Raw genomic sequence first — 27,505 nt, 5'->3', positions numbered from 1 at the left:
AATGAGTAATGAATGTCTGAAAATGACAATTGCAGATGTTATGACTTACGAGAGCAACCACTACATGTGATGCATGCTGACAATGTAAAGTGTCATCTTTTCACAGCCATAGTTTTTTGCTAGGCTTGTGAGGACTTGACCAGTGAGACTCCCTACTCCCCAACATAACACCTCTGAGTGTCGAGTGCCGCTGAATAGATACACTCTGCCAGTTTAGTCTAGACTCAACCTGTGTTACATTATGGAGAGGGAGAGGGGGGGGGGGGGGCTGCATGGAGATTCAACCAGGAAGGATCCTCAATACAACATCTCAGACTATCAAGCGGTACTGAGTTGATACTCTCTGCCAGTTTTTATCTCAACTCTACCTGTGTTATACCAGGATACTCAGTCCACAACAGTGTATATACAATGTGTAAATAAAGCAGTACACTCTAATGTATGGATTCATCTCGTATCTTATCACATCTGTCTGTACATGAGTTCCTACAGACATCTTGAAATGGGCATTCAGTAGTGTGCCACCTTGTAGCATCAAAAACTGGGAGTTCTGTGGAATTGCATCTTTGGGGAGTACACACTGGGACAGTGGGTTGCAAAAATTACATCTCTCATCTACTTAAATTGTAGCACATAGGGAAGAACCATGTTACAGGAATGTACAGTGCCAGTCTTCCAAAGATGAGGACTAACATCACGTCAGAATATGACAAAAGAAATGTTGGACATCTGAAGAAGAGAGCATTGGACCAACACTTTTGAGACTGGCAACCAAGAGTACAGGATCATCAAAGCGAATGGAAACTTGATAAACAACAAGCCGGAAGTCGAAAACATTTTGAATAATCATTTTTTAAATGTTGTAGAGAATATAGGGATCTAAATGTTCATTAGAAGAAGCAAGGCAGTTAATGGAAGAGGTCTTACCCACACCATTTGATACAATTGAAATTCCACCCACCACTCCTGCTGAAATTAGGAAGATAATAAACTCTCTCAAGAATAAAAGCTCATATGGAATTGATGGCAGTTCCAGCAGGATAATAAAAGCTTGTTCCCAAGAAATAAGTAGAATTCTTAGCCACACATGTAATAGCTCTCTGAAGCAGGGTAAGTTCCCAGATAGACTGAAGTATGCCATTGTTAAACCACTGCATAAAAAAGGGGATATGTCTGATATCAACAACTACCGCACAATGCCTCTTCTGACTGCCTTATCCAAAATTTTTGAAAAAGTAATGTATTGTAGAGTAACGTCACACCTTTGTAAAAATAAAGTTTTAACAAAATGTCAGTTTGGTTTCCAAAAGGGTTTTTCAATGGAAAATGCTATATATACTTTCACTAATGAAATATTAAATGCTCTGAGTAACCAGAAGTCACCCGTTGGGATTTTTTGTGATCTATCAAAGGCTTTTGATTGTGTAAATCATGGAATACTTCTAGATAAGCTCAAATACTGTGATATGAATGAGACAGTGCTCCAATGGTTTAAATCATACCTAACTGGAAGAGTGCAGAAAGTTGAAATAAGCAGTTCACATAATATGCAAAAAAACTGGTGATTTCTCAAACTGGGGAACAATCGAGAAGGGGGTGCCGGAAGGTACGGTCTTTGGTCCTCTGCTGTTCTTAATATATATTAATGACTTGTCATTCTTTATTCACGAAGATGCAAAGCTGGTACTTTTTGCCGATGATACAAGTATAGCTATCACACCCAACAAACAAGAATTAACTGGTGAAATTGTAAACGATGTTTTTCAGAAAATCATTAAGTGGTTCTCTGCAAATGGGCTCTCATTAAACTTTGATAAAACACAGTATATACAGTTCCACACAGTAAATGGAATGACATCATTGATAAATATAGACTTCGATCAGAAATCGGTAGTTAAGGTAGAATATTCAAAATTTCTAGGTGTATGCTTTGATGAGGGGTTGAACTGGAAAAAACACACTGAGGATCTGCTGAAACGTTTGAGTTCAGCTACTTATGCTATTAGGGTCATTGCAAAGTTTGGCGATATACATCTGAGTAAATTAGCTTACCATGCCTATTTTCATTCTCTGCTTTCCTATGGCATCATATTCTGGGGTAACTCATCATTGAGTAAAAGAGTGTTCATTGCACAAAAGTGTGTAAACAGAATAATTGCTGGAGCTCATCCAAGATCATCCTGCAGACACTTATTTAAAGAGCTAGAGATCTTCACTGTAGCCTCACAATATATATATTACTTATGAAATTTGTTATTAACAATCTGTACGAATTCAAAAGTAATAACAATGCACGTGGCTACTGTTATAACTTCAAGTTGAACAAATATATTTCAAGGAAGACGCAATACATGAAAGCCACAGATCAAGTAAACAGAGTAAGATGTGTGTACACTTTAACAGTCAAATCATAACTGAGTCCGAGTCTAGCGCCCAATGGCTGGCTGACGCGTAGGTGGCGCTGCTGCTGCATGGCTGGCAGACATCGCTGCATGTAGAGGACGCGTGTAACTGCACGGCGGCACTTTGAAAGATCAGCGAGTCACAACACTTTTCCCCCCTTTGAAGTTTTTGCACAGGTCTTGATGGAGGTGGCCTGTAGATTGCTAACGTCCATAAGTGTTGTTTGACTGGCCATAAAGTCTCGAGGAGGAGGCTTCCCATACGGACGAAAGTGTCCCTGATGATAATGAGTCAAGATGACAGGAGATGTCGGGGTTGAATCTGCTGGGGCCCCGTGCACCAATCTGCCTGTTTCAGCAAGTCTGGTTGTTATAACAGGAGACATGGGCGATATGTCCGCGTCTGTAGGAGAAGGAGGCGATGAGAGTTGCTCTGACAGATGATGGTCATTTGGTTCCTGCATGGGCATGTCTCCTAGTGGCGTCAGTGCTTGTGCTGGCAACGATATGATGGTGAGAGGGGTGAGCGGACTGCGTTGTGGGTAATGAGAGATTCCAGTATCCCAAGTGTCAGGTAGAGCCGAAGGTGGTGTAGCGGCATCCGGAACAGGCGTTGCCGGCACATGAGGCCGAAGCTGGTCCGAATGATGCACTGCAACACCTGTGTCTGTCTGGATTTCATACAGGCGTTGGCCACGGTGTCGTAAGATGCGGCCAGGACTCCATTTTGGCTGCCTGCCATAACCCTATACCCATACAAGGTCGTTGGTGGTGAACCGGCCAAGCAAAGGCACCTGCGGCCGTGAGGTGAGGCCGCAGAAGATGAAATAGCGTGCGGGGCCGTCGCCCATGTAAGAGCTCAGCCAGGCTGTGGTTGCCCATGGGGCTGAAATGGTAAGAAGCCAGAAATTGGAGAAGCGCATCATCAGCAGCAGAAGAAGTCAGGAGTTTCCTCATCTGAGCCTTAAATGTGCGGACCAGTCGTTCAGCCTCACCGTTTGACTGTGGATGGAACTGAGTGGCCGTGACATGCATGACGCCATGACAGGCACAAAAATCCGCAAAATCGGAAGAGGCAAATTGCGGACCATTATCAGTAACAATAGTAGAGGGAAGGCCTTCCAAAGAGAAAATGCGAGCTAGAGGGGTGGCTGCCGCGGTGGTAGGCGACGTGCAACGGACAATGAAAGGAAAGTAAGAGTAGGCATCAGTAATGAGAAGCCAATAAGTACCTAAAAAAGGTCCCACGAAGTCAGCATGAATACACTCCCAGGGCTTCTCAGGTGAAGGCCATGGTGCCAAAGATGACTTCGGGGCGGCGGCCTGTGATGCACAAGGGCCGCAGGTAGTGACCATGTGTGCGATTTCAGAGTCGATGCCGGGCCAGTACACATGACGGCGCGCCAGAGATTTTTTGCGAGAGACACCCCAGTGCCCTTGGTGAAAGAGGCGCAAGACCAAAGCACGCAGAGACACAGGTACCACAACACTCGGCGAAGCATTTTTGGTGGAAAGGAGGATAACACCATCTCTAGCCGTGAGGCGGTAACGCAAAGCATAGTAGTTCCACAACGGGTCAGAAGTCTTAGCAGACGGACGATCTGGCCAACCCTTCTGAATACAGCGTAAAACCAGGGAGAGGGTAGGGTCAAAACAGTTTGCTGAAACGTACGAATACCATCCCGAGAGAGTTGAAACCCCAAGTAAGTGATAGATGCCTGAAAAAATTTTGATTTTTTAGATTACACTTAAGACCGGCAGTCTGTAAGACATGAAAAAGTGTGCAGAGATTTTGAAGATGTTCGTCAGTGGTGGAGCCAGTGACAACAATGTTGTCCTGGTATTTTATACACCCAGGGACAGTGAGCAATAATTGTTCAAAGAATCGCTGAAAGAGAGCAGGGGCACTGGCAACACTGAATGGCAATCGTTGGTATTGATAGAGGATGAAAGGCATGTTAAGGACCAGAAACTGCTGGGAAGCAGCGTCGAGAGGAAGTTGGTGATAAGCTTCTGACAGGTCAAGTTTAGAAAAATGCTGGCCTCTAGCAAGTTTAGTGAACAATTCTTCAGGTTGAGGCATAGGGTAAGTGTTGATAAGGCATTGAGCATTTACAGTGGCTTTGAAATCGCCACAGAGACGAATATCACCATTTGGCTTAGCAACAACAACAACAACAGGAGAGGACCACTCGCTGGAAGTGACAGGAAGCAAGACCTCTGAAGCAGTGAGACGATCCAGCTCTCATTTGACCTGATCACAAAGGGCCACAGGAATGGGCCAAGCCCGAAAAAACTGAGGCTGAGCAATGGGTTTGAGCGTGATATGAGCTTCAAAGTCGTTTGCACAGCCTAACCCAAGAGAAAAAAGGGACGAAAATGTCGTCGACAAGGAATCCAATTGAGCATTAGGAATAGCATCAGAGACGATATTGACAGAGTCATCTATGGAGAACCCAAAAACGTGAAAGGCATTGAAACCAAAAAGATTCTCCGCATTACTATGGTCGACCACAAATATGGGAACAGTGCGAACGACAGATTTGTAAGATACCTCAGCATAAAATTGTCCCAAGAGAGAAATCTGTTTATTGTAAGTCCGTAATTGCCTAGTGACAGGTGGCAGGATTGGAGAGCCCAACTGAAGATATGTCTGAGAATTGATGATAGTGGCAGTAGAACCAGTATCCACCTGCATGCAAACATCTCGACCAAGTATTTAGACAGTGAGGAATAACTTCCCTGAAAGGGAAGAAGTACAATTGACAGACAACACAGAATCAGAATCAGCGTCATGTACATGAACATCATGTTTGCAGTTGAATTTGCAAACGGATGACACATGACCCTTTTTTTTCATTTGTAACACACGGCCCAACGTTGTGGACAATCTTATTGTGAATGTTTCGTAAAACACTGCGCACATGAAGGAAGTTTCCGTGGGTTTTGCTGCAGTTTCTTAGAGGTTTGTTTACAGTTAGGCCAAGGCTGTGCTTGGGAGCATACTGTGGCCACATCGGCTGGTGGGGACACGCCACACGCTTTGTCAACATCACACAGAGGTTGTATTTCCCTGACGTCGCCCCATGCCTCTATTTGCACTCTAGCGGCGCAAGAAATTTCAAAAGACTGAGTGATGGATAGGACTTCATCTAGAATCGGATTTGCCAATTGAAGGGCACATTGCCTAACTTCTTTGTCGGGCACCGATCGGATAATAGCATCCCGTACCATGGAATCGGCGTAGGATTCTTTGTGAACTTCAGCATTAAATTGACACTTTCTACTGAGGCCATGAAGTTCAGCAGCCCAAGTGCAATAGGATTGATTCAGTTGTTTTTGACAATGATAAAAGGCAACATGAGAGGCTACTACATGTGTTTGCTTTTGAAAATAGACAGGCAGAAGTGAGCACATTTCAGCAAAGGACAAAGACGCAGGATCTTTCAAAGGACCCAATTGTGACAACAACCGATACATTTGAGGTGAAATCCATGAAAGGAACAGAGACTTACATGTTTGTTTGTCCACGACATGAAATGCCAAGACGTGCTGTTGAAGACATTTTTTGTAATCAGACCATTCTTCCGCCGTCTTGTCGTAAGGAGGAAAAGGAGGTAGAGACAACGACGAGAGATGCCCCGCATTTGATGCTGCAACAAAATCATGAATCACATTTGTGAGAAGCATTTGCTGTTCTATGAGACCTTGCAATAGTTACTCTAAAGTAGCCATGGAAACATGTGGGTCAATGATGGAAAAGAAAAATCACTGCCTCGTCGCCAATTGTTATAACTTCAAGTTGAACAAATATATTTCAAGGAAGACACAATACATGAAAGTCACAGATCAAGTAAACAGAGTAAGACGTGTGTACACTTTAACAGTCAAATCATAACTGAGTCCAAGTCTAGCGGCCACTGGCTGGTGGCTGCTTAGGTGGCACTGCTGCTGCATGGCTGGCAGACAGCACCCCATGTAGAGGACGCGCGTAACTGCGCGGCGGCACTTTGAAAGATCGGCGAGTCACAACAGCTACAACACTAGGAGAAAAGATGATCTTCACTACTTAAGGTTAAATCTAACTTTGGCTCAGAAGGGGGTAAATTATGCTGCCACGAAAGTCTTTCGTCACTTACCTAATAGCATCAAAAGTCTGACAGATAGTCATATAGCATTTAAAAGGAAATTAAAAGAATTTCTTAAGGGCAACTCCTTCTACTCATTAGATGAATTTTTGGATATAATAAGTGGGTAATGTCCCCAACCCCAATTAAAAATATTAAGTGTAATGTAATATTTTGTGTAATGTAATATCTTGTATAGACACCTTTTATTAACCTGACACGTTCCACATCATTACGAAGTGTCGTATTCATGACCTATGGAACAAGTACTAATCTAATCTCTAAACTAATCTAAACTGGAACAAACTAATAGTAGTTTAATACTTGGTTATTAGTGGTAATGATGATGATGATGACGACGATGATGATGATGATAACTTACTCTTCATGCACAATTTCTTATGAGTGCAAATTTGTGATAATTGATGTCTGTGGCATTAAATGTATGGACAAGTGTGAAAAGATTCTCAAATCTTCAATGACATTAGGGGTTAGTTTTCTACTTAAGCTATTTCTTCACCTACTCTGGTTGATGTAGCAACATAGAGAAAAAAATTGCATGAAAAATAAATGAAAATTTGAAAACTTATAAATATTTGTAAGCTGTGTGATTATTGCATATAAATGGTTATGTGTTCCCAATACATAAAGAAAGAACACCTTATAGGCAACTCATTCCAGGAACAAAGAATACATGGTGTTAATTAATGAAGCTTATGTATGTATTTTTCTAACACAGTAGGGATTCTTATATTGATATCACAGAGTATCTTCTCACTAATGAGTTTTGTAGCTGACAACTTGAGCTTCTTGAAAAAGAAAATGGCATCCAATTAAAGAATAAGACAGCTCTTCATTTGCATTTGTAACCTGCATGAGATTGATCAATTTTATTTTCTCTGCTTCAAAGTGTGAGAGGTTGAGGTGATGTGAATCATGTAACTTTCAACAAAGTATTGACTTGGCTAAGAAATATAAAAGTGTAGGAAAATAAAAAACATCCATCTAATTGCAGTGCAATCCATAACACTGTTACAACAGGCAGTAAGCAATAAGGTGTGGGCATGGATAGCAGTTGCCAAAGCCCTACTCCTGATCTTCACAGCTCCTAGGTTTCATATTTGCAATTAACTGGAATGCAGACCTTTTTTGTTTTTATTTTATATTTTAAGTGTTTAGTCTTGTGAGTTGTTTGATGGTGTTCCTTATCAATTCCAATATTTTAAGATCAAACCAATCTATTCATTTCTGTACTACACCCATTATATTTATTTTTTGTTTATTTAATTATTTAATATAAATAATTTTGTTGGATTTTGTCTTAGTATATTTTATAGAATCGAATTTTTAAATTATAGTTTATTGGTAATGTATGTGTTTTATGAAATATTATATAATTAAAATAATAATGAACATATAATGAATTTTACATATTCTACATTTTATTTGCAATTGCCATGTACCTGCTCTACTGAAACGTGAATCAGTCAACAGACCATTGACAAATTCATCAGAGATGCCCTCAATGTAAATATAACAACCACACATTTATTTGAATGATCATCATGTGATATATTCATTAAGAAAATTTGCTATTTTGATAAAACAACTGAGAAATTTGATAATATGGCAAAATATTATGACCATGATCAATACAATATACATTCTAACTAACTATACAAGTCCTAGATAAAAGCACGTTGTCATAAATTGTTATGTGATGCGCGGTATATTTTTAAGTGCCTTATGCATTATAATCTAATGCTCTTACATTGGTGTAACATATACAGGGTGAGTCACCTAACGTTACCACTGGATATATTTTGTAAACCACATCAAATACTGATGAACCGATTCCACAGACCAAACGTGAGGAGAGGGGCTAGTGTAATTGTTTAATACAAACCATACAAAAATGCACGGAAGTATGATTTTTAACACAAACCTACGTTTTTTTAAATGGAACCACGTTAGTTTTGTTAGCACATCTGAACATATAAACAAATACGTAATCAGTGCCATTTGTTGCATTGTAAAATGTTAATTACTTCCGGAGATATTGTAACCTAAAGTTGACGCTTGAAACCTCCGACATTCAGTTGCGTGTTGTAACAAACACGGGCCACGGTCGGCGAGCAGCATCTGCAGGGACATGTTTACGAAGACGACCATGTTTACGAGTGGCTGTAGTGCACTGTTGTGGTTTGGTCTAGATGTCGCAGTGTCCGCATGTAGCGCTTGCTGCTACTGTTATTCTGCATTCGTCTCCGCACACAGACCAACTGTAGTACACCGTGTTACCAGACGTCTGTGATAGTGTAGTGTTGTAGGAACTGTGACCATGGTGTATTCAAACTCTGAAAAGGCGGAGATGATACTAATCTATGGCGAGTGTCGACGAAATGCAGCTGAAGCCAGCAGGGTGTATACAGAACGGTACCCGGACAGAGAGCATCCAATGTGCCGCACATTGCAAAACATCTACCGCCAACTGTATGCAACAGGTATGGTCATAGCACACAAATGGGTCCGTAACAGGCCCATCACAGGAGAAGCGGGTGCAGTTGGTGTGTTAGCTGCTGTTGCCATGAACCAACACATGAGTACATGGAACATTGCGAGAGCCGGTGGACTGAGTCAAAGTAGTGTCATGCGCATACTGCATCGTCACCGCTTTCACCCGTTTCATGTGTCGCTACATCAGCAATTACATGGTGATGACTTTATTCATCGACAGCAATTCTGTCAATGGGCATTAACAGAGAATGCGTTGCAGTTCTACCTGTTTACCGATGAAGCGGGTTTCACAAACCACGGGGCAGTGAATCTACAGAACATGCATTACTGGTCCGTGGACAATCCTCGCTGGCTCAGACAGGTAGAGCGACAGCGACCGTGGACTGTATGGTGCGGAATCATTGGCGACCACCTCATTGGTCCTCACTTTATTGCAGGGGCCCAAACAGCTGCAACATACATCGCATTTCTACAGAATGATCTGCCAACATTGCTCGAAAATGTCCCACTGGAAACGCGTCGGCGTATGTGGTATCAGCATGATGGTGCATCTGCACATTCCGCAATTAACACTAGGCTGACCCTTGACAGGATGTTCGACGGGTGTTTCATCTGACGTGGAGGACGCATAAATTGGCCAGCCCGATCTCCTGATCTTACACCTCTGGACTTCTTTCTGTGGGGTACGTTAAAGGAGAATGTGTACCGTGATGTGCCTACAACCCCAGAGGATATGAAACAACGTATTGTGGCAGCCTGCGGCGACATTACACCAGATGTACTGCGGCGTGTAAGACATTCATTACGCCAGAGATTGAAATTGTGTGCAGCAAATGATGGCCACTACATTGAACAACTATTGGCCTGACATGTCGGGACACACTCTATTCCACTCCGTAATTGAAAACGGAAACCACGTGTGTACGTGTACCTCACCCCTCATGGTAATGTACATGTGCGTCAGTGAAAAAGACCAATAAAAAGGTGTTAGCATGTGGACGTAATGTGCTGTTCCAGTCTCTTCTGTACCTAAGGTCCATCACCGTTCCCTTTGGATCCCTACGTAATTCGGTGCTCTCCGATACACACGATCGAACAGCGGAGGAGTGGTACTCAAGCGCCAACTTTAGGTTACAATATCTCTGGATGTAATTAACATTTTACAATGCAACAAACGACACTGATTACGTATTTGTTTATATGTTCAGCTGTGCTAACGAAACTAATGTGGTTCCATTTAAAAAAACGTAGGTTTGTGTTAAAAAACATACTTCCGTGCATTTTTTTATGGTTTGTATTAACCAATTACACTAGCCCCTCTCCTCACGTTTGGTCTGTGGAATCAATTCGTCAGTATTTGATGTGGTTTACGAAATATATCCAGCGGTAATGTTAGGTGACTCACCCTGTATACAAGGAAGTTCGTACTGCTCACAGAACATGATTTCTGGTTAAAAAGACTTTTAGACTGATGTCACATATCAGATAGGGATCACTGCTGTGTCTTTTAAAATGCCTATTCCATAGATAAGCTTACCTTCTTGATCTTCCCAAAGATAAGACAATATTGTTTATAGCTACAGCCAACTTTCTTTATGCTGCTACTTATTATCTCCCTATCGATTTGTTGTCAGTTATTTGAAGCCATCTTGAAAATAAAAGGTGATGTGATATGCTTTTGTGTAAATTCTGTATAAGTTTTGGAAAAAAAACTCCACTTTCTGTTTTATTTCAAGGAAAGTAAAAATTGTGCAAAATTGTGTGAAGTCATAAAAATTCTTGTATTGTATGCAAAGTGGAGTCATTCTCTTTGTTTGTGTAATCTGAAAGTTTGACATTTTTGTAATGGTAACTGACATATTATTTCCCTCAATAGTATATTCTATAAAACATATGCAAGAGGTACTGGGTTAAATTGAGGGAGGGAAATGTTCAATTTTAACCACTTGATGGCTGGAACAACAAGTTACCTATATTTAGGTTTTTCTTTGACCAGTATAACAAGAAAGTTCTAATTGCTGCTTCATTCAACAAGTTATTCATTTATGTCCTTCAGATACCTCATGCTGATGGCCTACAACACATTTAACTAACCAATTTACATTGAGTAGTGGTATTGCATTCTGCTGAACAGTTTCTAAAATCTATTTAAATTTTGTAGTCTGAACCGACAAAATACATTTTACATGAATATTAATACTATTAACATGCAGTATCGGATATAGTTTTAGGTGTCATGAAAATAATCAAAATGTTTAAAGAGAATACTCACCTCATTGTTGAGCCGCATTTTGATCCAATACCTGACCGACTTAGCTGTTTCAAAATTTTTTCCCATTTTTTCCCATGCACAACAGAAAAAGATACCTTGAAAAGAAAATTCAACAGGTGAAAATATAAAAATCTGATCTAAAGGTAAGATAGATGACTAATATAAAAAATTAAATCTTTGGCATGGCTGGAATTCCCTTTTAAAAAATTAAAGCTTTGGTATGATTGGAATTCCCTTCAGTTGAATCAATTTATTAATACGATCATAAGAGGGGTTTGGAATAATATTTAAGTGCATTATTTCTTATAGTTTTAAACAGCTATTATTTACAGTAGAAAGAAAATTATACTACAGGTAAGCAGTAACAAGAATTTTTATTATTTTACAGGTTTATGTTGTTTTTAAGGTAAAATGTAAATAAATCCCTAATCCCAAACAAAACAACAATTATAGTGACTGAGATCAGCACTTTTTGAAATAAAATGGAAATTTAGTGACTACTTGGTGACATCTGCTGTCACCACAGCCAGGGGTTTCAAGGCACATGCAGGAAGATGATGTTCTATGTCATGTGCATGGCAAGTACAGTGTGGGAGTTAACTATTGTGGTGTTCGAATGCTGGGAGTACTGCATTGTATCTCAGTACAGCCATGCTATTCTTAAGTTTTTGTTTTGTAATGTAATAGACACTCCATATACTGATTCCTTATGAGATATTCACACTCACTCACAAACTTATTTTTCTGTCAAAGAGTTTTCAAGTTTATTTGCTCAGAATTGCTATAGTAATCAAACGTGTTGTATCATGAGTTTCAAAGCAGTGAACAACTTCTGCATCCAGTAAAATTATTCCCTCCAGAACATTACCTGTTTATGTTAATAGAACAGGTAAAGGCTAAAGTCAGCTGGCCAAATACCAAGTGCCAAGTACAGTGCAACAGTACCACAGCAGCACAAATGTCTCTAGCACATGCCAATTATGATGCCCTCATGATCAAGGTCAAGCTACCATGCACCAGGGCTGTTGATAAAATATCGATATATTTATATATATCGATATTTTTCCAAAAAGTATTGTTATTTACCAGTGAAATTTTTTTCCACGACATATTGATATCAAACCTGCAATATCAAGCACCATTTTTTTTTATAAATATTTTGAATTATTCTTTTGAAACCGTAGTAAAACACTATTTTACTTTCACTGTGTGAAGGAGTCTTACTACTTTTTGAGCTTTCATCATGTCCAGTGTTTCCTCTTTCACTATGTGAAGCAAGTACAGGTGGCACAAAGAAAAAGCCCAACTGCATCCAGTCTTTCTCTTTCACTGTGTGAAGCAAGTATAGGTGGCACAAAGAAGAAGCTCAACTGCACTGGGTGGTGGTGGTGTGAATGGAATAATACAGTGTGCTATTTCTTCACATCAGCATTCTTCAAAAACAGTTACTGGAAATGATGAACAAAAATCTAAATGACAAGATTGATCTTTGTGGTGGACAAGGACAGGTTAGGGGAAATACTGATGTAATCGGTGTTGAGTACTACCAAAAAAAATTGCAACTTTTAACTTCATCACACAATTTTGACACTACAACTGCTATGTCACTGGCATTGACAGAAATGAAAAAACAGGGAAGTTGTCATAAAGTGTTCTGGACAAATCTGATATGTGAGGTAACCAAATGACCACTTACATGCAGTTACCATTGTTAACATTGATTATTGCCAAGTGTGAACATGCATCGTTTTCCTTTCAGTTCGTGCTCTAAGGGGAATAGGCAGGCTGCTAACTTGTTGATGTACAGAAATCTAATAATAAATTAATACTTAAATATACAGCTCTAAAACCAGCATTGTGTTTATAATATGTAGCCAATATTTTTATAGGCCTACATTGATATTTTTTTCTTCAATATATCAAAACTTTTTTTTATATATTGAGGGCAATAACGATATTTTTTCAAATATTTATATGTATCAGGTTCCTGATATTTTTAAAAATATCAACAGTCCTCAACAGTCCTACTATGCACACAGGTTAGCATGTTAATGTCACAGAACAGTGAAGAGGACGACTGCAGGCATTATCACAGAGATTTTAGGAGTTGGTCTCCCAGCAGTACCAAATCATGCTGAGAGCAGCTGGTGTCTTGGTACCATCATCATTTTGGAGAGCAAGCAAAGAAATGTATCACACCATGCAGCTATGCTACATGCCCATAACAGGTAGTCCTAGAAGTAGCTGGCAGCCGGTCATCATCAAAGCATCCTTATGCTAGTGATCTAGCACTGGTTTGAAGTTTCTCATTGATATTGGATGTGGCCTGAGCATTCTCCCAAGATTTCTGAGGCACTGCTGCAGGTCTACCACTGTACTCTGCATAGTAGCAGTCAACAACTCAACCATTGCTATGTATGGGATGTGGAGTTTGGAATTCGCTCTAGGACTGCCTCACCCACTCTGCTGGAACTTTACCCTCACAGAAATTGCAGAGGTGATCATTGCTACTGATATTTTCACTCACTATAACCCTCTGTCTCAGCTAGCTGAAAGTGTCACACGGCTTGCAGTCTCCAGGTTCCACCACAGTACCACCTGTCACAGTGTGAAGTTAATCCAGACACAAGAAGGTGCGTACCACATTCTGCTTAGTGATTAACCAAATTTAACTATGCTATCTGGCACTTTGAAACAGATGCAGCAAAATATGGTACATCATATAGAGACAACAGCTTGACCGCCCATCTTGTGCAGCCATGACATCTGATGCCTGATCGATTCAGCATGCCAAAAACAGAATTTAACACCATGTTGTTCAAAGGTACTATCAGAACATTAAGCAGTCCACGGTCCCGCACTTTGCGCCTTATGCCTAAGAAGAATGAATCTTGGTGCCCTTGCAGAGATTACCACAAACTGAATGTAAGAATGGTACCTGATAGGTATCTTGTGCTACTGCTGTGAGGTAACAAGCACACTCTGCATGGCACAACCATCTTTAGTGTCCTAGAGTGTGCTAAAGCAGATATCACATATCAGAGGCTGAGATGGATATTCCTAAAACAGTTTTCATGACAGCTTTTGGACTTTTTGAGAATATGTTCATGAAAATCAGACTGAGGAACACAGCACAGACTTTGCAGAGATTTGTAGATTCAGTCCTCCAAGGCCTTCCATTCTGCTTCTCATATCTAGATGTTGTGCTAGTGCCTTCGGCTGACAAGGAGCCACACCGGCAACACTGGCAAGAGGTATTTAGTTCCCTGGAATATTACAACACTGTTCTTAACACAGCCAAGTGCATTTTTGGACTGCCAGAAGTAACCTTTTTGAGGCACTAGGTCTCTTCAGCTGGTTCCCTGCCTCTGATGGAAAAAATAGACGCAATAAGGTGCATGTCTAAGCCCTCTTCAATCAAAGAATTATGCAGATTCTTAGGTGTGCTGGTGTAAGCTGTTGCCAGCAGACCGGTCAGCAAAGATGTAATGCGAAGATCAATAGTAGGCGCTGGATCAAGCGTGCCTATCATGAGAGAGGCCAGAGGCACACTGACAAGTGACATACCACGAACACCATCTTGACAGCACACTGCCAATGCCCTCTTGACAGCTGTTGACTGCAGGGTCTCACTCACTAACTCACACTCCAGTTTGGTGTCTGTCAGTTTGAATGCAGTGGAGGCTCAGTTCACATCAGAAGTTACAACAGTACAAAGTGACCAGACTACTGTAATAGCAAGATTACCCATATTGTCTGTGGTGGAACTATTACTGATGAGCTTATACCACAACACATGGGCTCTATTCAAGGTACATAAATACTTCAAGTTCATGTAAATAAATAATCCACATGTGTTTTTGTGTTGTAGAAAGAGGATACCAGCCACCCATGACAACATTCTCTCGCTCGTTTCCTTATGGTACAAGAATCTACAGTGGCGACAAGGATAGTTCAGTGGTGATCAAAGATAATCAACTTGGCTGAATATTTTGCTTACTTCTCTTGTGTTTTAGCTTGCAGAGGTGATCATCTTCAAGTATTTCCATTTGATAACTTGTTGTTTTCTTACATGTATTCCAGGAGGGGAGCCCAGAACTAATCAAATTTTCTCTTTTCAGAGGCTTTGCTTGCTTTTTGCTATAACATATTTGTGTAAACCTTGAATTCCCACCTCCTCCACCCACTGCCCCCACATCTCAGCCACAGACAGCCAATGTGATGGATCTAACACAAGGTTTTCAGTTTCAGAACCAACAAATTGCTGCCTTGTTGATGACGGTACAACTACTGGCTGCATAAGCTACATCAGCCACGCAACCACCAACCAACAAACCAAACCAACCCCCCCCCCCCCCCAAAGTGCTGCCAAACAGCATACCAACATTCCAGCAATTTAACAAATCAGAAGAGGAAGGGATTGAATACCTGACTTAGTTCCAAGCACATTGTCATGTTCATCATGTTCAGGGTAGTGTAAAGCTGCAATACTTCCTTTCGATTGTGGGGTCCCCAGTGTTCAGGTTACTACAAGAACTATTCCCAACTGCATCTTCTGATGAATTCAGCTTTGAAAAAGTAATTACTGTATTAACTGAATACTATGACCAGCAAGTCGAAGTAGCTGCAGCTAGATATCAGTTCTTTTGCTTGCAGAAAATCCAGAACAGACATACCACCAGTAGTACACAGAATTATTGAGTATGATTAGGAAGTGTAAATTTAAGTGTAGTTGTGGCAACTTTTACAGTGATTTAATGATTCAGTATGCAATAATGTTCAATGTCCCAGATAATAGAATACAGGAACAGATCTTAAACTACTCTGATCCATCACTTCCCCAAGTATTGCAAATCTTAGAGCAATATGATCTGTAAATCTTAGAGCAATATGATTCGGGTGCCATAGCAGTTGATAAGTTTGACAAGGCCCTAATTTGTTGGGTCAAGTTGCCCTTTGTTTGCATCCAACTCAAGCTGCCACAAAAATGGGTGCATACACAGCCACACAGACAGCCATGTAGACATGTAAACAGGCCTGTGAATTTAGTGAAGTCTTGCCCTAGATATTTTGCTCTCCATAAAAGACAAGATTGTCCATCATGTAACACAGTCTGTTACATCTGTAGAAAAAAGGCCATGTCCAAGCAGTTTGTTTGAAATGGCACAAAAATGTCAATTTTGGCCAGTCCCAGAAAAAACAGGCTCATGCACATGCAGTGAATGCTGTGTTTTCAGCACCTGCAACAGATTTCTAACAAAAGTAAGATAAAGGTTGTGCCTCCTTGTCACCCTAGTGCTGTGCAACAATGTTCTAACAAACTATTTGTCTCATTATGAATTGCTAGCCATTGTGCTACCCTTCAGTTAGACACGCATGCCTCAGTAACTTTTGTTAATCATGCCACGTACAAACAGTTAGGCTCACTACGCTTTTCTAGATCTAACGAGCACATCATACCTTACAACAGACAGGAAATTCCAGATCTTGGACAGTGTACTTTGCCTATATGGACAGTAAATTTTACTAGGCCTATGTTGAAGTCATGAGACAGTGAGAACATATTCGGTTTAGTTGCCTTTGATTTGTTTGGGCTTAGCATCCAAGACAATGTGCTTTCAGTATCTGCACTTGAACTAAAAGACAATGTAGCTACTTGCTTAAAGAATTTCCTGAACTATTTTCAGAAGGAATGGACAAAGCTAATAACTCTGTAGCGCATATTACATTGAGAGACAAGTTTTTCTAGGCCTGCCCTGTTCCAATTGCTTTAACAGACAAAGTAGGCAGTGAACTGACAGAATTGCAAGATAATGGTGTAATTGCTCCCATTCAAGCTAGTCAGTGGCCAAGTCTTCTCGTTTTGTTGCCTAAGCCTTCTGGCCACACTCGCATTTGTGCTGATTTCAAGTCTACAGTCAACCCACAGACAGTGTTTAACACGTATCCATTATCTGGCCCTCAGAAACTCACGGACAGGCTTGGTGCAGGACATTACTTTTCTAAGATAGATTTGTGAGATGCCCACATTCAAATTCTATTGAGTGAAGTGAAATACACACTTAGGACTGTTCAAGTATTTGCATTTGCCCTTCAGCAGTGCTTCCGCACCCACCATTCTTCAATATTACTTGGAACAGCTGACTGAAAAAGTGACATTTTGTTCAGATTACCTTGACAGTATTGTTGTGTCAGGTCATACAACATAGGAACACACTGTCATTTTGCATACTCTTTTTTGAGTGTTGTCAGAAGCAGGACTCAGTTGTCATCTCAAAAAGTGTGACGTTTTTCAAACTGAACTACAGTACTTAGGTCATGTGATAAACAGTCAGGGAGATTTGTAAAGGCCAAAATGTCTGCTTGTGTCAGTGTATGTACGGATGGATATGTGTGTGTGTGCGAGTGTATACTTGTCCTTTTTTCCCCCTAAGGTAAGTCTTTCTGGTCCCGGGATTGGAATGACTCGTTACCCTCTCCCTTAAAACCCACATACAGGGTGTTTCAAAAATGACCGGTATATTTGAAACGGCAATAAAAACTAAACGAGCAGCGATAGAAATACACCGTTTGTTGCAATATGCTTGGGACAACAGTACATTTTCAGGCAGACAAACTTTCAAAATTACAGTAGTTACAATTTTCAACAACAGATGGCGCTGTTCTATTATACAATATGATAATCTTGTAGCATATACAGACATTTGAGTACATAGTTATATAAAAATATATCTAAAAACAAAGATGATGTGACTTACCAAGCGAAAGCGCTGGCAGATTGATAGACACACATACATACACACAAAATTCAAGCTTCCGCAACAAACTGTTGCCTCATCAGGAAAGAGGGAAGGAGAGGGAAAGACGAAAGTACAGGGTGTTTCAAAAATGACCAGTATATTTGAAACGGCAATAAAAACTAAACGAGCAGCGATAGAAATACACCGTTTGTTGCAATATGCTTGGGACAACAGTACATTTTCAGGCAGACAAACTTTCGAAATTACAGTAGTTACAATTTTCAACAACAGATGGCGCTGCGGTCTGGAAAACTCTATAGTACGATATTTTCCACATATCCACCATGCGTAGCAATAATATGGCGTAGTCTCTGAATGAAATTACCCGAAACCTTTGACAACGTGTCTGGCGGAATGGCTTCACATGCAGATGAGATGTACTGCTTCAGCTGTTCAATTGTTTCTGGATTCTGGCGGTACACCTGGTCTTTCAAGTGTCCCCACAGAAAGAAGTCACAGGGGTTCATGTCTGGCGAATAGGGAGGCCAATCCACGCCGCCTCCTGTATGTTTCGGATAGCCCAAAGCAATCACACGATCATCGAAATATTCATTCAGGAAATTAAAGACGTCGGCCGTGCGATGTGGCCGGGCACCATCTTGCATAAACCACGAGGTGTTCGCAGTGTCGTCTAAGGCAGTTTGTACCGCCACAAATTCACAAAGAATGTCTAGATAGCGTGATGCAGTAATCGTTTCGGATCTGAAAAATGGGCCAATGATTCCTTTGGAAGAAATGGCGGCCCAGACCAGTACTTTTTGAGGATGCAGGGACGATGGGACTGCAACATGGGGCTTTTTGGTTCCCCATATGCGCCAGTTTTGTTTATTGACGAAGCCGTCTAGGTAAAAATAAGCTTCGTCAGTAAACCAAATGCTGCCCACATGCATATCGCCGTCATCAATCCTGTGCACTATATCGTTAGCGAATGTCTCTCGTGCAGCAATGGTAGCGGCGCTGAGGGGTTGCCGCATTTGAATTTTGTATGGATAGAGGTGTAAGCTCTGGCGCATGAGACGATACGTGGACGTTGGCGTCATTTGGACCGCAGCTGCAACACGACGAACGGAAACCTGAGGCCGCTGTTGGATCACCTGCTGCACTAGCTGTGCGTTGCCCTCTGTGGTTGCCGTACCCGGCCGCCCTACTTTTCCAGCACGTTCATCCGTCACGTTCCCGGTCCGTTGAAATTTTTCAAACAGATCCTTTATTCTATCGCTTTTCGGTCCTTTGGTTACATTAAACCTCCGTTGAAAACTTCGTCTTGTTGCAACAACACTGTGTTCTAGGCGGTGGAATTCCAACACCAGAAAAATCCTCTGTTCTAAGGAATAAACCATGTTGTCTACAGCACACTTGCACGTTGTGAACAGCACACACTTACAGCAGAAAGACGACGTACAGAATGGCGCACCCACAGACTGCGTTGTCTTCTATATCCTTCACATCACTTGCAACGCCATCTGTTGTTGAAAATTGTAACTACTGTAATTTCGAAAGTTTGTCCGCCTGAAAATGTACTGTTGTCCCAAGCATATTGCAACAAACGGTGTATTTCTATCGCTGCTCGTTTAGTTTTTATTGCCATTTCAAATATACCGGTCATTTTTGAAACACCCTGTATATATATATATATATATATATATATATATATATATATATATATATATATATATATATATATATATATATATATATATATATATATATATATATATATATAGGGAAACATTCCACGTGGGAAAAATTTATCAAAAAACAAAGATGATCTGACTTACCAAACGAAAGCGCTGGCAGGTCGGAAGACACACAAACATACACACAAAATTCAAGCTTTCGCAACAAACTGTTGCCTCATCAGGAAAGAGGGAAGGAGAGGGGAAGACGAAAGGATGTGGGTTGTGGGTTTTAAGGGAGAGGGTAAGGAGTCATTCCAATCCCGGGAGCGGAAAGACTTACCTTAGGGGGAAAAAAGGACGGGTATACACTCGCACACACACACATATCCATCCACACATATACAGACACAAGCAGACATATTTAAAGACAAAGAGTTTCAGCAAAAACACAAAGAGAAAATAAGACGACAGGAAAGATTACGAAATGCAACAGTGACAATAACAAACGTAATTGTTGGGTTCAAATTAATGATATTAATATAATAGAGGGAAACATTCCACGTGGGAAAAATTTGTCAAAAAACAAAGATGATGTGACTTACCAAACGAAAGTGCTGGCAGGTCGAAAGACACACAAACAAACACAAACATACACACAAAATTCAAGCTTTCGCAACAAACTGTTGCCTCATCTGGAAAGAGGGAAGGAGAGGGAAAGACGAAAGGATGTGGGTTGTGGGTTTTAAGGGAGAGGGTAAGGAGTCATTCCAATCCCGGGAGCGGAAAGACTTACCTTAGGGGGAAAAAAGGATGGTTATACATTCGCACACACACACATATCCATCCACACATATACAGACACAAGCAGACATATTTAAAGACAAAGGGGTAAGTCTTTCCGCTCCCGGGATTGGAATGACTCCTTACCCTCTCCCTTAAAACCCACATCCTTTCGTCTTTCCCTCTCCTTCCCTCTTTCCTGACGAAGCAACCATTGGTTGCGAAAGCTAGAATTTTGTGTGTATGTATGTGTTTGTTTGTGTTCCTATCGACCTGCCAGCGCTTTTGTATGGTAAGTCACATCATCTTTGTTTTTAAATACAATCCTAGGTATGGCTAATTGCAACTCAAGATGCAAACAACACAGATGGCACTGCCACCTTTCCTCCACTTTTAATAACTTATCCACTATTGACAGCTGTTAAAGAACAACTGACACATAATAAGGTACAATTTGCCAACTGCTGTGGAACAGCCAACAATTGTTACAGAGCACCCAATGATAGTATAAGGAAATGTAAAGGGTAGGATGTGTTAACTGCATTGTTGCATTGGAAGCTGGTCAAGTCAAGTGTACTACTGTGGCCACAGTAATGGATGTGTCCAACAGTGTCAACTCATCATCACAAAAGGAAAAAAGGTTGCTGAAAGTGGAAATGGTAATTGAAAGCATGCTGGTGGTTGTAGACAGAACACCACATTGCAAGATGATCAATACATAGCCCTAGTGGTGAAAAGAAAGAGACATCTCACTCTTAGGCGGATCACCGCAGAACTTGAAACTGCTGCTGGTACATGTGCCTCTGCCAGAACCATTTGTGGCAGTTATATCAGGCTGATTTGTATGCTTGAAAGCCTGTTAAATACATCTCACTTCAACTACACCATCACTGAGAAAGAGTTTATTGGTGAAGGTAGGATGTTGGTTGGGATCAGCAACAATAGTCCAGAGTGATGTTCTGCAATGAACCCTGCTTCACTGTGGCAAATGATTCTGGCCATCAGCTAGTGTGGACAGAGAAAGAGAGGAACATATTACACACCATAGAATGTCCATGAACATCATCAATATGGCCTAGGCATTGTGGTGTGGACAGGCATTTTGCACAATGGCTGAATGCCATTGCATATCATTGTGCAAGGTACAATTACAACACAGCGGTATTGCTGGGAGATTATTCTGGATCTTGTATGCCTCATTTAGGGGTGCAGCAGATCCCAACTTTCTGTTTATGGATGACAATGCTACACAGGACCGCTGAGATGTCAGACAGACTGGAAAGTGAAGATACTGAATATATGGAATGGCCGGCATATTCTCTGGACATAATCCCAGTAAAGCATGCCTGGGAAGCTTTTGGCAGACTTGTTTTTCAATGAACACCACCTCCCAAACTGTGAAAGGACTGAAAATCACCTTGAGAGAGGTACAGGACAATATCCTCAATTATTTGGTAGCCAGCATTAATAACAGGTGCAAAATGTGCATTAGTGCCCAACGAGGGCATATTCCTTACTGAGAGTCTGGTATCGACCATTGTATTGGGAGCCTAACCTGTGTCAAGCATAAACATTATGTATGTCTGTTATCTATCTTTCCCATGTAGTGAAATCTGTACCACTTTTTGTTATAAATATACCGCTCCACCTCTATTACTTATGTACTATGTTTCATGTCGTCAATCATTGCCTGTGATTATTCCTGTCCAACAATGTCTCTGTTCCTTAGTAATTGTCAAGGAATGTATCTTTAATTTCTAAATAACCATTCTAGAAGCATATTGGACATCTTAAAACATTAATAAATTCTCATACCTGTTTATAGTTCTCTCTGTGACAAGTATGCCAAGCTGAACCTTGAATCTCAGGCTTGTCAAGTAGATTTTTCAAAACCTGAAACGGAAGAATAAATATGACATTTTATCTGTATATAATTAGATGATCCATTCAGTTATACAATAAGTTTCATAAATAATTATAGAGAAACTGTTTAGTGTATATGAAGCTAATGATCTAAAATCTGTTGTAACACAATTGACTTCTAGGGAAAAATTATCATGGATTTGCAACATTAGTTGCACTGCAAACATTAAATTATCAGTGACTAAAAAATAAGTAATGCTTCAACTGTTTTAGAAGACCATTGCACTTCAGATACAAATTGGACTGACTGAATAATTGTTTGAGATACAACAGGATGATGATTATATGGTCATAGTACTGCCTAGAAGCCAGTGTAAAATAAATAAATAAATAAATAAAAAAAATCAATGTTGTCACTTACAGTGAAAGATTCATTATTAATTAAGTTTACCTAAATCTTTTCATCCATTCAGTCAATATTGTCCTTTGGGATAATCGTATGGGACAATGCAGCTAAATTAAAAAAAAAAAAAAAATATTCTGCCAAAGTGTGCAGTAAGAATATTACACAAAGTTGATAACTTAACACTGAAGAAGTCTCTTATGAACCCAGGCACTTTTATGCTTAAGTGCCAAGCAAATACTCCATAATGATATTTGTGATTAATAATGTGAATTAATGTATCACAATTTGTGCAAGTAACAGCCAGAATAACAGAAATAAAAAAAAACTCTATAAAGACTAAGCTTACATACCTGGAGGTCAGAACAGAGTTTTATATACCGCTGCAAGTGGCCAATATAACTGACAAAACATGACCTCCATAATACAAATATTTGAGTTACTGTATTCAAAATTTATAGCCCTGATTCCAAATACTCTAATACATTGTCAGAGCAGTAGCTAACGAGATATTATTTTACTTTAATTTAGAATATTTTGGGATTTTCAATTCCTTGCCTGATGCCTACTAACAAATTATTACAGACATTCACATCAGATATTAAAGATGCACTGTAACCCTACAGAGGTGTATATAGACTGGATGAAAACTGTATTTACTTCTTGAATGTGGTAGAGAATTCCAGAGTTCCTCCTGAATTCATTCTTATTATTAACTACAAGAACCATTGTGAATTGCATGTATCAGGAGGTAAGTGTCAGGATCCTCACACCCCTGCAAGATGTTCAGCTATCAACTTTACACAATAGGCACCTTTCTTATCAAGTCATATCACAGTACTGAGTGAAAGTATCCAGAGTATGCTAGCAATCCTGTCTGCAAGCCAACACAATGAAAGTGATTTGTAAGTACAAAGCGGGAACAAATGTGCTTTCAGGATAATCTATACTTATGTCACTGCCATGTCAGTTTTTTATCCATCTGAAGCTTGGGAACTTGACACACAGAACTTTATCCAGTCTCTGCCTGTTTAATTCTACTTTTGGTACCTGTAAATTAATTGATTTCTTTGTACCCAAGTTGGCTACAAATCAGCTGTAAGCCTCTTCATTATTCTCCTGGCTGTGTCTAGAATGGGCATGCTTAAGCCCATCATCAGCAAACATTACAGTTTTAGAAGAGTCTCCCAGAGTCCAAAGTAAAACATTCAGGATAGACAGAGAAAAGGTGTGAAACGAGTACCAAACCTCATGGCACACTGTATTTAATTGTAAAATATAAACTTTCACGGCCAGAATTGTCACAATTAATAAAATATTCTTGGCTATTATGCTGTGGTCAAAGGGATTTCACTTTAAAACCCGACATTTTGTCCCCATCTATGGAGGACATTTTTCAGGGGGATCATAGCTTTGTTAAATGTACGATACACACCCTGGCTTGCTATTTAGTCAATAGTGAGCCAAGATGTGAATTGGACATTCAAAAAAACTATGATCTCCCTTGAAATTGATAATGTGACCCACTGTTTTTACTATAATTATGACTCCACTGACGTGAGAAGGCTTTTAAAGCCATAACTTGTTGATTTTCTCTAATATGATTTCTTGTTCTATACAATGAAAGGTCTTGAAAAGATTACAGAAAACCCCACCAGGGTTGTCTCTCTGTATGGTTCCATTAAAATTGAATTTCTTAAAATTTTATGATAAGTATTTCACAGCAACCGGAAAGTCCACATTAACAGAACTGAGAACATGCACGTGACTGTCCAGTGGATATAAAAACCAATAACTTGAGAATGGAATGAGATATTGTTGTGTCTCAATTTTAAATAAAGTCTCAATATCCTGAAACTTCCTCGCACATTAAAACTGTGCGCCCAACCGAGACTCGAACTCGGGACCTTTGCCTTTCGCGGGCAAGTGCTCTACCATCTGAGCTACCGAAGCACGACTCGCGCCCGGTACTCACAGCTTTACTTCTGCCAGTATCTCGTCTCCTACCTTCCAAACTTTACAGAAGCTCTTCTGTGAACCTTGCAGAACTAGCACTCCTGAAAGAAAGGATACTGCGGAGACATGGCTTAGCCACAGCCTGGGGGATGTTTCCAGAATGAGATTTTCACTCTGCAGCGGAGTGTGCGCTGATATGAAACTTCCTGGCAGATTAAAACTGTGTGCCCGACCGAGACTTGAACTTGGGACATCCCCCAGGCTGTGGGGGGGGGGGGGGGGGGGGGGGGGGGGAGTATGGCCGCCGTATGACAAGTCCTTTTTAGTTGACGCCACTTCAGCGACTTGTGGGTCAATGATCATGAAAATGATGATGAAGGACACACAACACCCAGTCTCCTGCTGCGAATCAAACCCAGGACCCCTGCGTGATAAGCGGAAATGCTACTGCTAAGCTACAGAGGTGGACATATTGAGGGACTATATGAGGGAAATGAACTTGAAGGCAATATTATAGAAATGGAAGAGGAAGTAGATGAAGATGAGTTGGGAGACGTTATACTGCAGGTAGAATTTGACATCAGGGGTAAAACATAGGGAATGATAGGTTATTTACAACCTGTAGAGAAGTCAAGAGATTGAAGAAGGAGATCAAGAGACGATTACAGTAAACACATTCAAATGAATGTAGGTTGCAGAAAGAAGATGTCGGGAGACGTAGAGGCTTACACAGGGTAGAGTAGCATGGAGATCTGTATCAAACCATTCTTTGAACTTAATAGCACAAAAACAGTTCTCTCTATTACCAAACATACTGTTCCTTGATGCCTCGGGGTGTGGCCTGTCAACTGATACCTTCCTTTAGTCAGGATGTACAATGAGGTTCTTTTCTTACCGATTTGATTTAGTACCTCTTCCGCAGTTATCTAATCTACCTATCTAATCATTAGAATTCTGCCAAGGCACCAAATTTCAAAACACTTTTATTCTGTTTCCTCTGTACTGTCCATTGTAGTCTCTCACTTATGTACAATGGTATACTCCAATCAAATACTTGTATTAGACTTTAAAATATTTCTGTCTTTTGGAAGCACTTTTCCTGCTATTGACAATGTACATTTTATATCCTCTTAACCTTGGACACCATCAGTTATTTTGCTGTTCAAATACACACATCAAAAAAAGTTTTGCATCACCCTGGTTCCCAGAACTCCTGATGATAGACACTGACTGCAGATATTGTATCATAGACACAGTCCCTTTGACTGTACAGAGATGTCACTAAACCTGCCCAAAGATGTAAACAACCACGTATGAGCAGCGCTTATTAGACGGAGGGGTCCGACAACCGATCAGTTCCAGTCATTCCACCAGGAAGGAGGTACATGGCTTGTGTTGTCTGTAGTTCAACCATGCCTACAGGGTCAATACCACAGTTCGATAGCGTCTGCACTGTTACTTCGAGCCAGGAAGGGCTCTCAACAAGGGAAGTGTCCAGGCATTTCAGGGTGAACCAAAGCGATGTTGTTCGGACATGGAGGAGATACAAAGAGACGGGAACTGTCGATGTTATGCCTCGCTCAGGCCACCCAAGGGCTACCACTGCAGTGGATGACTGCTACCTATGGATTATGGCTCGGAGGGTCCGCCCCGATAGCCGAATGGTCAGTGTGACCAATTGCCAGCCTACAGGCCTCGGTTCGCTTCCCGGCTGGGTTGGGGATTTTCTCCGCTCAGGGACTGGGTGTTGTGCTGTCTTCACCATCATTTCATCCCCATCTGGCGCGTAGGTTGCCCAATGTGGTGTCAAATGTAATAAGACCTGCACCAAGGTGGCTGGACCTGCCCCACAAGGAGCCTTCCGGCCAGAGATGCCAAATGCTCATTTCCATTTCCATGGCTCGGAGGAACCCTGACAGCAATGCCACCATGTTGAATAATGCTTTTTGTGCAGCCACAGGACGTCGTGTTATGTCTCAAACTGTGCGCAATAGGCTGCATGATGTGCAACTTCACTCCTGAACTCCATGGCTAGGCCCACCTTTGCAACCATGACACCATGCATTGCAGCAGAGATGGACCTAACAACATGCCGTATGGACTGCTCAGGATTGACATCACGTTCTCTTTACCGAGGAGTGTCGCATATGCCTTCAACCAGACAATTGTTGGAGATGTGTTTGGAGGCAACCTGGTCAGGCTCAACACCTTACATACAATGTCCAGCGAGTGCAGGAAGGTGGAAGTTCTCTGCTGTATGGGGGTGGCATTATGTGGGCTGACATACACCACTGGTGGTCATGGAAGCCGCTGTAACAGCTGTACAATATGTGAATGCCAGCCTCCGACTGATAGTGGAACCATATTGGAAGCATATTGGCGAGGCATTCATCTTCATGGATGACAATTTGTGCCCCCATCCTGCACATCTTGTGAATGACTTCCTTCAGGATAATGACATAGCTCTACTAGAGAGTCCAGCATGTTCTCCAGACATGAGCCCTACCGAACATGCTTGGGATATACTGAAAAGCACTGTTTACGGATGATGTGACCCACCAACCACTCTGAGGAATCTACATCAAATTGCCATTGAGGAGTGGGACAATCTGGTTGTGGTTAGTTTACCATGACGAATACAGGCATGCATCAATGCAAGAGGACGTGCTACTGCGTATTAGAGGTAACGGTGTGTACAGCAATCTGGACCACCACCTCTGAAGGTCCCGCTGTATGATGGTACAACATGCAATTTGTGGTTTTTGT

General features: G+C 40.9%; 1 protein-coding gene across 1 annotated transcript in view; it reads right to left on the bottom strand.

Annotated features, from left to right (window-relative positions):
• LOC124789912 overlaps positions 1-27,505 on the bottom strand; it is a 225,582-nt gene that overhangs the window by 152,879 nt on the left and 45,198 nt on the right. The window contains exons 2-3 of the mRNA XM_047257429.1: positions 22,333-22,410; positions 11,319-11,413 (exon numbers count right to left, since the gene is read on the bottom strand). Coding sequence (XP_047113385.1) covers positions 11,319-11,413; positions 22,333-22,410 — 173 coding nt within the window. The remainder of the gene's footprint in view (positions 1-11,318; positions 11,414-22,332; positions 22,411-27,505) is intronic.

The sequence above is a fragment of the Schistocerca piceifrons genome, chromosome 3 (genome assembly GCF_021461385.2).
Source record: "Schistocerca piceifrons isolate TAMUIC-IGC-003096 chromosome 3, iqSchPice1.1, whole genome shotgun sequence".
NCBI lineage: Eukaryota > Metazoa > Arthropoda > Insecta > Orthoptera > Acrididae > Schistocerca > Schistocerca piceifrons.
The sequence above is the reverse complement of the archived record's forward strand: the minus strand, read 5'-3'. Positions and strand labels throughout refer to the sequence as shown.